The sequence below is a fragment of the Schistocerca americana genome, chromosome X (genome assembly GCF_021461395.2).
Source record: "Schistocerca americana isolate TAMUIC-IGC-003095 chromosome X, iqSchAmer2.1, whole genome shotgun sequence".
In the NCBI taxonomy this organism is placed as follows: Eukaryota; Metazoa; Arthropoda; class Insecta; order Orthoptera; family Acrididae; genus Schistocerca; species Schistocerca americana.
The window spans coordinates 684,532,316-684,545,702 of record NC_060130.1 but is presented as its reverse complement, the minus strand read 5'-3'; the positions used below and the strand labels follow the sequence as shown (position 1 = coordinate 684,545,702).

At 40.2% G+C, this 13,387-nt stretch overlaps 1 protein-coding gene across 1 annotated transcript in view; it reads right to left on the bottom strand.

The window, feature by feature from the left end:
• LOC124556676 overlaps nucleotides 1-13,068 on the bottom strand; it is a 28,444-nt gene extending 15,376 nt beyond the window's left edge. The window contains exon 1 of the mRNA XM_047130642.1: nucleotides 13,025-13,068. Within this exon, the coding sequence (XP_046986598.1) occupies nucleotides 13,025-13,027 (3 nt within the window). The 5' untranslated portion in view covers nucleotides 13,028-13,068. The remainder of the gene's footprint in view (nucleotides 1-13,024) is intronic.
• Nucleotides 13,069-13,387: the final 319 nt, after the last annotated feature.

Sequence of the window (13,387 nt, the reverse complement as noted above, 5' to 3'; positions counted from 1 at the left end):
GGAATCACGAATCCAGTAGCACAACGGAGGTGGTGTTCCATAGGCGAGTAGTTTGGTTAGAAGACGCTTGTCAGGAACGGTGTCTAAAGCCTTTTGAAAATCTAAAAATATGGAATCAATTTTACATACCCTGTCGAAAGCACTCATTACTTCATGAGCATAAAGAGGTAGTTGTGTTTCATAAGAACGATGTTTTCTGAATCCGTGCTGCCTGTGTCAAATGTTTTTCTTCGAGGTAATTCATAATGTTCGAACCTAGCCGGCACCACAGCTATTTTAATGCTTATAGCTTATTTTTATGTCGCAGAAAATCACTTCAAAATAGCCTAAAGGAAGAAATTACTCTTCTAACAGTAAAATACAACAGAAGCGGAAAAATTCTATCTTAATAGTTTTACAGTCGTTGAAGGTCACGGGCACACACCATGTAGTTTCTTTGTAGCCGTTAGTAGGAACTGAAGTACTCAACAAGAAAGATATTGCTCTTTGTTATAATGGTGGGCAGATTTCAACTGTAGACTTCTGATAAATTTTCAGTTTACCTACCAAAACCGTGCTGTGATTTGACACTTGGATCGTGCTTTAGGTTTTAACGCGAGCGTTAACTGATGGCTTTTAGTATTGTATTCAATGACCTCTATAAGCCAGATGGTAAATTCAGAACCACTACGCGGTATTAAATTTACAAGTGAATTTAAAGTTATCACAAACTCTTCGTTGAGCATTGCATGAGATAGAAGTCTAGACGATATATGGCGCTCAGAACACTGACATCGCCGGTGTGGACAGCGATTTTTCCTCCCAATGTGTACCGTAATTTTCGTTTTAATCCCACTCGCGAATGTTCTGTCATTTCGAAGCATTAAACGGAAGAGCGGCTACCACCATCTGCGTTGTATTGTTTTTATCGTCAACTGTCACTTTCTTGCTTAACTGACTGCTGCGTGATGTTCAAGGCATAATGCACAAATGATGTTTTTGCGTCTAATAGTCTTCACTACGTCTCTGTTCTGCACCATCGGGTCCATTACTTTAGGTTATAGAAGTCCAATTTTATTACTAACAGGCACATGCCATGTGATGCTAAGAAAATTTTTTGGAATTTCAGACGTGCTGTGTGATATGGTAGCATAATACACTTTAGTGCTAGTCTTTTACCGACGCAAAAAGTCTCCGGTTTCTTTATATCGCTGGTTGCATAAGAACCAATTTTGCAAATAATACCGTTCAAGCTGTGCAAAGTAAGGTATCTAAATGTATATTCCGTCAAGTGGCAATATTTTGTGTGTGTTTGACGAGACTGGATGTGAGTGTCGTTCCATGTCCCGTCATGGGTCTCTCGATGTAAAATGTGTGAGCCTTAAAGCAGGCCTATAAATCCATCTTCAACAATGCAGCCTTTGTCTAATCGTTTTGACGCCGACAAAAAAAAATTGTTCAAATGGCTCTGAGCACTATAGGACTTAACTTCTGAGGTAATCAGTCCCCTAGAACTTAGAACTACTTAAACCTAGCTAACCTAAGGACATCACACACATCCTTGCCCGAGGCAGGATTCGAACCTGCCACCGTAGCGGTCGCGCGGTTCTGGACTGAAGCGCCTAGAACCGCTCGGCCACACTGGCCGGCTTGACGCCGGCATATTACAATATAAACACTAGTACAATGCAACTGATCTCGTGTTAGTTTTGGAAATTTTCTGTAGATATTGCACGTTTCTGGTGGACCAGCAAAAGCGATTAGATGCCAGTTCCTGCATTTGTGGGCACGAAAGGTAGTACTAGTTCAGAAGGTACGACATTACTTCACGGAGAGCGAACAGTTTCTATACATTGAAGTTATTTTTTGATTTCAGTTAGTCACTGACTGGTAATCAGTCTTTGTGTCTCACTTAACTGTCTCAAAGGGATGATGTGCGAAAGCTTACGCCAAAATGAGGTCCTCCAGTTATTTTGGCCGCGAGGCTAAGAGTGTTCATCCAGCACTACGGAACTCCTGAGATATTAAGTTGGCTATTCAGTCGCCACCAAAGAGACTGATCTTACTCCCTATCCGTCCTTGCCGTGAAACTGTGCAAGTGAGAAATTAATCACACCATTAAAAAGGAACCTCAACATGATTCCGAAGCGGCTACAAACACTACTGCGAAAATATGAAGTCTTTCCAAAATTTTAACCATAGATATTTTATCTTTTAAGTCATATGACCAGTTATTAATTGTGAACAAATATTTTTCTCTTTTACTTTCAACCTTAAGGAATAACTATAAATTCAAACCAACGAGTATTTGACGAATGCTGTAACTGACTTCGTACAGTCTGACATAGTACGGCCTACTCAGATGCTTAATTTTCTTCATGAATTACTCTATCATGGAATAATGGTTCAAAACATATACATGATGACCACGATGAAAGATACACCTGACTGAGCGCTCATGCGACATCATTGCTCTATAAATCAATAATGAAACATATGCTATGCTATACCGAAGCTGTAAGACAACGCCAGATTTTGAAGTGGGCTTTTGCGACCAGTTGCTTTAAGGTGATTTTCTTGAGATGCCTTAACACATAACTAGTTGAGCCGGAAATGTTTTGCTTCTGTCAGTCAAGTGATAGTGCTAATGATGTTTACGTACCTTGCCAGAGCAGCAGAAGCTATCTACATAATCACAGGAAAGTTTTCGAGCTATCGTGAACGAGGCACAGGACAGACATTTAACTGAATTTTCACATAGATAACTAAAGTTCTTGAGAAGAAGGTCAAGTCGAAAAATCTGCGTAGCTCCTTTTAAGTAAAAGCATCGAGATTACAAAGCGAAAGGTTACTTTGAACACATACTAACTTAATCGTCTTCCAACCTGATTACCAGCTCACTGAGCTATTACGGATGGAATGCAGATTTTGATGTGGAATGTGAACCACAGGCGACGTACAATTTGCCACATATACTACGTATAGTCGGGGAAGGAAGATTAAGCAGTTAACCTTACATTTCATTCGTAACTGGAGCGGAATGAATGTTTAATATCTAGGTCAGTTTAATCATTGTCTCACACAGTTTTCCAAGTTATACATGTAACATCCAATGTTTTTACAGTAGTTTCATGGAACAAATATAGAGTCAAGGACACTAAGTTGTATTCAGTTCATAAGAAAGAAGTAGTAGAAACGAATAGAAGAAAATTAGAGAAACGATGTGAATTTGATATTAAGATTCATGTTAAGCTAGAACAAGGAAAGGTTATTCGAATGAATTTAAAGCATCGTACAAGGAAAATATCAGAGCCACAGAAAGAACACTGTGTGACTGAAGGGGTGTACAGTTGTTACACGATAGGGGAAAAAGAGGATTCTCCAGGAAAGCCGAAGAACCGCAGGCTTAAACTAATCTTGAAGGAAACCGATACTTAGGGAGAATACTAGAGGGAAATGAGAAGTATTAGCACCAGAAGTATAGGTAAATAGCTCAAGTCAATTGACCCTTCTTGGAAAAAGAGTTTAAAGTTGTTCGACAGCTGTTGTTGTTGTCGTCTTCAGTCCTGAGACTGGTTTGATGCAGCTCTCCATGCTACTCTATCCCGTGCAAGCTTCTTCATCTCCCAGTACCTACTGCAACTTACATCCTTCTGAATCTGCTTAGTGTATTCATCTCTTGGTCTCCCTCTACGATTTTTACCCTCTACGCTGCCCTCCAATGCTAAATTTGTGATCCCTTGATGCCTCAAAGCGTGTCCTACCAACCGATCCCTTCTTCTAGTCAAGTTGTGCCACAAACTTCTCTTCTCCCCAATCCTATTCAATACCTCCTCATTAGTTACGTGATCTACCCACCTTATCTTCAGCATTCTTCTGTAGCACCACATTTCGAAAGCTTCTATTCTCTTCTTGTCCAAACTAGTTATCGTCCATGTTTCACTTCCATACATGGCTACACTCCATACAAATACTTTCAGAAACGACGTCCTGACACTTAAATCTATACTCCATGTTAACAAATTTCTCTTCTTCAGAAGCGATTTCCTTGCCATTGCCAGTCTACATTTTATATCCTCTCTACTTCGACCATCATCAGTTATTTTGCTCCCCAAATAGCAAAACTCCTTTACTACTTTAAGTGTCTCATTTCCTAATCTAATTCCCTCAGCATCACCCGATTTAATACGACTACATTCCATTATCCTCGTTTTGCTTTTGCTGATGTTCATCTTATATCCTCCTTTCAAGACACTGTCCATTCCATTCAACTGCTCTTCCAAGTCCCTTGCTGTCTGACAGAATTACAATGTCATTGGCAAACCTCAAAGTTTTTACTTCTTCTCCATGAATTTTAATACCTACTCCGAATTTTTCTTTTGTTTCCTTTACTGCTTGCTCAATATACAGATTGAATAACATCGGGGAGAGGCTACAACCCTGTCTCACTCCTTTCCCAACCACTGCTTCCCTTTCATGTCCCTCGACTCTTATAACTGCCATTTGGTTTCTGTACAAATTGTAAATAGCCTTTCGCTCCCTGTATTTTACCCTTTCCACCTTCAGAATTTGAAAGAGAGTATTCCAGCTAACATTGTCAAAAGCTTTCTCTAAGTCTACAAATGCTAGAAACGTAGGTTTGCCTTTTCTTAATCTTTCTTCTAAGATAAGTCGTAAGGTTAGTATTGCCTCACGTGTTCCAACATTTCTTCGGAATCCAAACTGATCTTCCCCGAGGTCCGCTTCTACTAGTTTTTGTCTGTAAAGAATTCGCGTTAGTATTTTGCAGCCGTGAATTATTAAACTGATTGTTCGGTAATTTTCACATCTGTCAACACCTGATTTCTTTGGGATTGGAATTATTATATTCTCCTTGAAGTCTGAGGGTATTTCGCCTGTCTCATACATCTTGCTCACCAGATGGTAGAGTTTTGTCATGACTGTCTCTCCCAAGGCCATCAGTAGTTCTAATGGAATGTTGTCTACCCCCGGGGCCTTGTTTCGACTCATGTCTTTCAGTGCTCTGTCAAACTCTTCACGCAGTATCGTATCTCCCATTTCATCTTCATCTACATCCTCTTCCATTTCCATAATATTGTCCTCAAGTACATCGCCCTTGTATAAACCCTCTATATACTCCTTCCACCTCTCTGCCTTCCCTTCTTTGCTTAGAACTGGGTTGCCATCTGAACTCTTGATATTCATACAAGTGGTTCTCTTCTCTCCAAAGGTCTCTTTAATTTTCCTGTAGGCGGTATCTATCTTACCCCTAGTCAGACAAGCCTCTACATCCTTACATTTGTCCTCTAGCCATCCCTGCTTAGCCATTTTGCACTTCCTGTCGATCTCATTTTTGATACGTTTGTATTCCTTTTTGCCTGCTTCATTTACTGCATTTTTATATTTTCTCCTTTCATCAATTAAATTCAATATTTCTTCTGTTACCCAAGGATTTCTACTAGCCCTCGTCTTTTTACCTACTTGATCGTCTGCTGCCTTCACTACTTCATCCCTCAGAGTTACCCATTGTTGTTCTACTGTATTTCTTTCCCCCATTCCTGTCAATTGTTCCCTTATGCTCTCCCTGAAACACTCTACAACCTCTGGTTCTTTCAGTTTATCCAGGTCCCATCTCCTTAAATTCCCACCTTTTTGCAGCTTCTTCAGTTTCAATCTGCAGTTCATAACCAATAGATTGTGGTCAGAATCCACATCTACCCCTGGAAATGTCATACAATTTAAAACCTGGTTCCTAAATCTCTGTCTTACCATTATATAATTGATACCTTCAGTATCTCCAGGATTCTTCCATGTATACAACCTTCTTTTATGATTCTTGAACCAAGTGTTAGCTATGATTAAGTTATGCTCTGTGCAAAATTCTACCAGACGGCTTCCTCTTTCATTTCTTCCCCCCAATCCATATTCACCTATGTTTCCTTCTCTCCCTTTTCCTACTGACGAATTCCAGTCACCCATGACTATTAAATTTTCGTCTCCCTTCACTACCTGAATAATTTCTTTTATCTCGTCATACATTTCATCTATTTCTTTATCATCTGCAGAGCTAGTTGGCATATAAACTTGTACTACTGTAGTAGGCATGGGCTTTGTGTCTATCTTGGCCACAATAATGCGTTCACTATGCTGTTTGTAGTAGCTAACCCGCACTCCTATTTTTTTATTCATTATTAAACCTACTCCTGCATTACCCCTATTTGATTTTGTATTTATAACCCTGTAATCACCTGACCAAAAGTCTTGTTCCTCCTGCCACCGAACTCCACTAATTCCCACTACATCTAACTTTAACCTATCCATTTCCCTTTTTAAATTTTCTAACCTACCTGCCCGATTAAGGGATCTGACATTCCACGCTCCGATCCGTAGAACGCCAGTTTTCTTTCTTCTGATAACAACGTCCTCTTGAGTAGTCCCCGCCCGGAGATCCGAATGGGGGACTATTTTACCTCCGGAATATTTTACCCAAGAGGACGCCATCATCATTTAATCATACAGTAAAGCTGCATGTCCTCGGGAAAAATTACGGCTGTAGTTTCCCCTTGCTTTCAGCCGTTCGCAGTACCAGCACAGCAAGGCCGTTTTGGTTAATGTTACAAGGCCAGATCAGTCAATCATCCAGACTATTGCCCCTGCAACTGCCCCTCTTCAGGAACTACATGTTTGTCTGGCCTCTCAACAGATACCCCTCCGTTGTGGTTGCACCTACGGTACGGCCATCTGTATCGCTGAGGCACGCAAGCCTCCCCACCAGCGGCAAGGTCCATGGTTCATGGGGGAAGGTTCGACAGCTATGCAATCGAAAAATTAAGCTTTTAAGCAGCCTTAGTACCTGCTAACATCAGTTCGGATGTTGCACCCAAAGCGAATGGGAAGCATGTGCGTGTTATATAGTGACAATACCTATTAGGGGCTGGAAACTAAAGACTCCGCCGGGTAGCGAAAAAAAACTTACTGGTTCAGCCGAAAGCGACATACTCTTAATGCAGCTAACATTAACTCTTTTAAGATTCTCTCTAATAATTTACTACGTCCAAGTTCGTCTAAAAATTACTATGTTCACATAATTGTTTCAACACACTATTGTTGTTTTCAGGTAAGATTAATTTGCTAACAAGTTCGTCAAGATATATAATTGCAGTTAAGCCTTCCGAACACCATGAAGTCTTGTAAAAGATGTGTTCATTGCCATCATATAGTCACATATTAAGAAAGGTCAGAATGCCTAACTGGAATTATGTGTCTAAGCTTTTAGCGAATTAATCCGTCGATGGCAATCTAGTGCCGAGAACGGTAAATTATCTACAAACGTTTAAAAGGCTGCGTACTTCCGTTTGGCAACACGTCTATTTTTAAGTAAGATTTTGTCATCTAAGGATTTCTCATTAGAATATTAAAACGAGATGGTAACATGGGAAGCTCACTTCGTGTACAATGGAGTGTGAAATCTTTCAGACGAAGTTGAGATTTTTCTGGTTCAAACACTTTTGTAGTCATTCAAAGAATCACTTATCACAAGGGTTATACTGTACTTGGTATCCAAAAACTGTAGCGTCAAAATATTACGGACTGTGAAGGACCCCTTACTGAATTTCGAGATAGTAAATTATCAGAAATGGATGTTTCAGGCGGTACGAGATCTTTAATAAGAAGGATGAAAGACGTTTCTGAACTGTGTGCGCTACCTTAAGAAACCACAGAAGTTTAGGTCTGTTACACGGTTTACCGTTCGCGACTGATTAAGATTAACCATCACTGGTAAAGGAACTTTTAGACATGCTTTTTATGTATGACAGCAGGAGTAAGCGCCAGGAGAACCGAACGAATATGCAGAAAATTTTGTAACAGGTGTCACCCTAATCGGATGAAATTTACCAGCAGGGATAGAAAGATTGCGAGAACTAGCTTAGGCCCTCGACAAAAACTGTTAGTACATTAGAATTTGAGGATATATTTGCGTATCGTGTCACAGAGCACCTGTCAGTAAGCAACTGTCAATCTGTCCGTGAAAAATACACTTCTAGGATCCAGCATTGAGAGTTCTGGTGAAGCGGCAATTAGTCCTGTTACAGACAATGTGTCCATCAATGGCGACCAGTAATTGTTAATGAAGAGTTCAGTTCTGTCACTTGTTTATGCACTGAGACTGGTTAAAGTCACTCAACAGTTGCTATCAAGTTGTTTCTGTATGGTTTACGTTATTTTGTCAACAACTTTATATTCATTTCAGATCATTAGCTCATTTGAAAATATTCTCATGTCCTCATTTATATAATTCAGAACCTACTGGTTTCGGGCACCTTTTAGAGGATTTAGCTTACTGAAGACAGACTGCACCGTAGCGAAACCTCTGACCAGATTTCTCCCAGTTACGTATACGTAATACCACAGAGAAAAAGAGAACTGAGGAACAGGATTACAGCAAGTGTTGCACGAACTTCTTAAATTACTGCATCTAAATACTCGGAGCTCTTTTTCATAAGCTCAGCAGCTATCGTTATAACGAGCCATTGGACCCTAATCCAAAACTGATGGCTTAAGTATCCTCAGGATAACAGGCTCGGGCATTTGCGCTTTACAGATGTGGGATCTGTAATTCAAGCACGATTGGTTTCAAACTATCCCCTCCCCCTTTAACAGCTAGCATTTGGATACACTGGGCGACGAGAAATTGTGCTATTACTTTGGAATGTTACAATCTAAGGCTCTTCCACGAACGACGCTGATACTATCACCGAGAAGAATCACAGCTTACGTGGCCATAAGGATGAAAGACAGCTAGATTAATCTGTTTTTACACGGCGATTCAGATTGAACATATCTGAACGTATTTCTGGTATTTATCATTGCATTTCTTGGTTCAGTAGCCTGCGACACTCATAGGGGGACGAACAGTACAATGCTAGAGCTTTAATTCGAGAGCAAGACTATTTAATATCTGATAGTGTGTCAGTGTGAAAATAAGCGGTTCTTACCTATCTGGTCAAAGTCCCGATGCAGGTGAATACATCAGTTTCTGCCTTCGGTTATGGGACACTCCGGTCTTCCTTTAACAGTTTCGACACTTCCACTTTCTCCCTCTCGTGTCCGTTGAAGGTCGACCTGAGTGACTTACATCAGGCTAGAAATCACACCTCTAACATAGTAAACCACATACTTGCGATGCATACTCATGTAGACCGTCTTCAAACATTGCCTGTCAGACATCTGAAAACTAACGAGCAGCTGCTCGCCACTCCTGTTACTGTACCATAGATCTGAACGACTTTTTATCGGAACGACATGGAATGAGTGAGTTTCCAGAACAAAATTATAATTTTTCAGTTATATCCGTGCAACTAAAAAACTAATTTTTTTCAGGCTAACTGTTATAAAATAAATTTAATCTGTGGAATACAAGAAATTGTCCGAGAGGTATTATTTTAAGTCTGATTTAGAACTTGACTGCTACCTGTCTGGCATTTTATCGTACTGGGAAAACGATCAAAAATTTTGTTGATGCGAAGGTGCAGTTACAATACAACTCCTTGAAGAGGTAACTACAAGATGATTACGAGTTAATGCCAATTATCCCAACTGCTTTTTTTTTGCGATCAGCACTTGCTAAGTGAGGAATTAAATAATTATTCAGTAAGAATTATTGAATGGAAATACGCAAAATATGTCGTCCACTGCAACGTCCCTGCTAAGGGAATAACTAACAACTACAGATGAACTGGTAACATATTTGTAGTTCGAACCCTTGGTAATATATATATATATATATATATATATACACACACACACACACACACACACACACACACACACACACACACACACACACACACACACACACACACACACACACACACACAACATCTTTCGTCAGAACACCTGGCAAAGTAGCCTTACTACCTCGACGAAACTGTTGGTAAGTACGTGCACCGGAACAATTCACAGCTTTCATTATGGTTGGTTACTACGACAAATAGAATGTATAATTATGCTTGTATGATTACCCTGAATGAAATCCTCTACAACGGTTAGTATTAGAAGAGTAAATACGAGTCATGATACCTCCAGGATTAAATTAGTGGAGAGTTTGAGATGCCAAATAGTATGAGTATTTGTTAACGCACCGTTTTTTAAGCAAGGTAGTTGTGCTCATATTTATGTAGCAGACTGCTAGCAGAAATTTGTTTCTGAATTTTTACAGCTGCCTTCAGCGTAGGAACTTAGCACTCCGCGATTAACAGAAATGAAACTGGCTTCTTCCAGACTAGATACCTTGAGTGTGAAGGCTGCCATATCATTCGGTCAGCGGGAGCGTACAAACAAGAGGAAAAAATGTGGTCGGAGGGATGGCGTGTATGTGTCACTTGTTTGCTCTGGACACGATAGCAGCGCGTCCGGGTCCACACGTAGAACTCTGCGCCCTTACAGCAAACTCGGCTCATCTTTTACTCTCAACGCAGTACTATTCACCGCCGATCTACGGTCGGTCCTAGTATTCTTCTGTCACCTCTTACACCTTTGGGAATGTTTGGTAATGCGAAAAAAAGTGGAGTCCACGTTAATCTATAGGTTTCCTTGTAACTGGCTGAGTATGACACTTTGAAGGTAGGAGGAAGGCAAAGCGTAATACCTCCAGTAGAACCCAGTCTAGTAAAGCACTGTGTTCAGTCTTCAGGTTGATGACTGCTTTACCTCAACATCAGTATTTAAAAGAAATGGCAAATACCTATATGTTTCGTTTGCTTTTGATCTTTTAGGTTTGCCTGTAATGAAATGTTACCATAGCTAGATAGGGATTTGATAACTATTTTAGAAATAAATGTGTATTGTTGATCAATTCTCGTACCGAAGCTGATCTTTCTGTATCGTGAACATTAAGTGTAGTTCAAATATGTCGTTTCCTGAAACTGAGTTTCAGTATTTTCTTCAAAGTACTCAGAGAGACATAGTTGCAGGCTATGGTTTGTTGTTGTAACTGGGAAAACTGAGCTCTTTATTAAATTACAGCAGGAGCTGAGTTTAGTTACTTAACAGTGAAAACACTAATATTTCGCAAAAGATAAAGTACATGACGTAAAGCAGTCTAACTCTAAGGTTGGTTTAAACAACATTACTTTGCCAGGCATTAATGCTCTTGCCCTAGACAGCATTGCCTGTGAGTCAATTACAGTTTAGCAGAGTTCGAACCGCAGCAGAAAAAAAAAGTAGTTTTGCATTGTGCAGTTTTTAGTGATATGGATTATAAGCGAACCAACTTTATTTCAGTTTGCAAGTTAAAAAACGGGCACTGCGTATTAGAGACTAAGGTGGGCACATGCCCGCATTTAAATACTCTCAGTAATCGAGACTTCACAGAATTACACATGTCCTTCCATTTACTTATCTGTCACTACGTTTACACTGGGCTCCCAAAACTGGATTTCGCTAATCTATTTCCCAACACTTCTTCCGCTTGTCCGTGTAAACATTCCAATACTGGTTATGGAAATGTGGTTCTAGCTGCCGAATTTCCTCTTCCACACTCCATTTTTCGTTCTCATGAAATGCACAAACTTATCTGAAACGTGCTTGGATGTAATGTTACGTCTTGTTTTTAAAACTTATCGGCTAACCGGCATAGAGTGACTTTTCCTGCAGAGAAGTAGTATGAGACTGCATACGAAGGTGTCTACCTACATATTTAATTTAAGAGAAATAGCCATTCTGCTGACTAAATTAGTAACTGGAACAGCTGATTTATAAGGACGGTTTGTGTAAAATAAAGATCATGAAATTGTGTTTGACCTGTCTAGCAAAACCGCTCTAAGTCTTAAAACAAATACGGGAGCGAAAATTGTTTCCTAAATTCTGTTTTCGTCTTTCTGAAGTTGTCTCATCTCAACATAACATGTGGGGCTAGCTGCCACTTTTAATATTTTTTTTGGTATTCAAAAAATTTAAAAACCTCACACCGGCCTGATTTAGCTTCACTGATCAGGATAGTAAAAACATTCGTATGTTAAGGGAATTTTCTTTCACAAAGCAGGCTTATCACATTCACACAGTTCAATACTGTTATATCCTGACTAAATTGAGCTTAACTTAAATTCCATAAGGCAGTGAAACAATTTCGAAGTCTCGATGCGTCGAAAATTGTCAGTCGATCTCCCGAAAACATTTGTAATAATTATTAACTTTCGGTGAGCACATGGGGAAGACCGGAGATCTGCTGGTAAGACCGTGTTAGCCCATTTATTTGAAGTAACTGGATATCTTGAGCATACAAAACGGCAGGTTCGTCCAGTGTAAATCAGACGTTCCCCACTGATCCCGTGCAACACAGCGTAGTAAGCAGACACTGTCAATAATAATCAGTTAAATAATACGCGAACACACTTTAGTTTAGTTCATGTATTAAATTCCTTCTCATACAGAATCTCATCAAGATGGCGACTAGCTCAACAATACATACCTCCTCCTCTCACGGCTAATCGGCAAGCATTGCCTAATTCTTTTCATAAGAGAAAACAGATAGCAGATAAGCTATTCCATGGAGTAAATGGACGCTCCAAGGAATAATAGGGCTTGAAACTACTTTGCATTGATAATCATCGTATATTAAAGTTTAGGAATCGGTAAGATAAGAAGAGATATTTCGAGATATGTACTGAGTTACATAATTTATATAATTTCTGAAAATATCGCGGAGAGACCGCTGCAAGAGACATTACACACTGATTTGCTTATACGACTTTCTGCACTTTATGTTCGCAGCGCCAGAGAGGAGGCGATGTGCCAAGTCAGAAACAAGGCACGGAATTCATTCATAATAAAGTAATGTTACACGCATTGTACGGTAGATAATGACACCCTGCGGATGATCGCCTATTTAGAAACGGTTGTTAAGAGCAAAGCAATACATAGTGCATACTAGTTTACGACAGCGTGGCTATTATCAAAAACAGCGTATAATGTGCGAGCAAAGACGTCGAAATGAGTGATCGGCAAGTTGCTTGCGACGCTGCTAAGGCAGAGAAGACTTACTCACCATGACTGATGGTCAGGACGGCAACTGTGCGCAGAGGCAGTGCTCCACCGCTTATATTCTGCTCCCGCCTTCGCCTGACGCACGCACTAACGCACGCATTCCGTCGCTCAGAGATGCACACACATGACGTGGCGCTGGACGCACCAGAGCCTTCCGGCTGCTGACCTATATTCTTGTTACTTCCACTGTGTGTATGCAACGATATCTGTCATTCCAACATACCAGCGTACGATTAGACAAGAAGAGTTCGGCGGAAGAGCTAGATGGAACAGAGCCTCAAACAAATATTGCTGCAATTTCAGGATTTAGGTCACAAGGGGCAGTACGAACTACCCCTTACCGTTTTGAGTCACTGACTGTGTA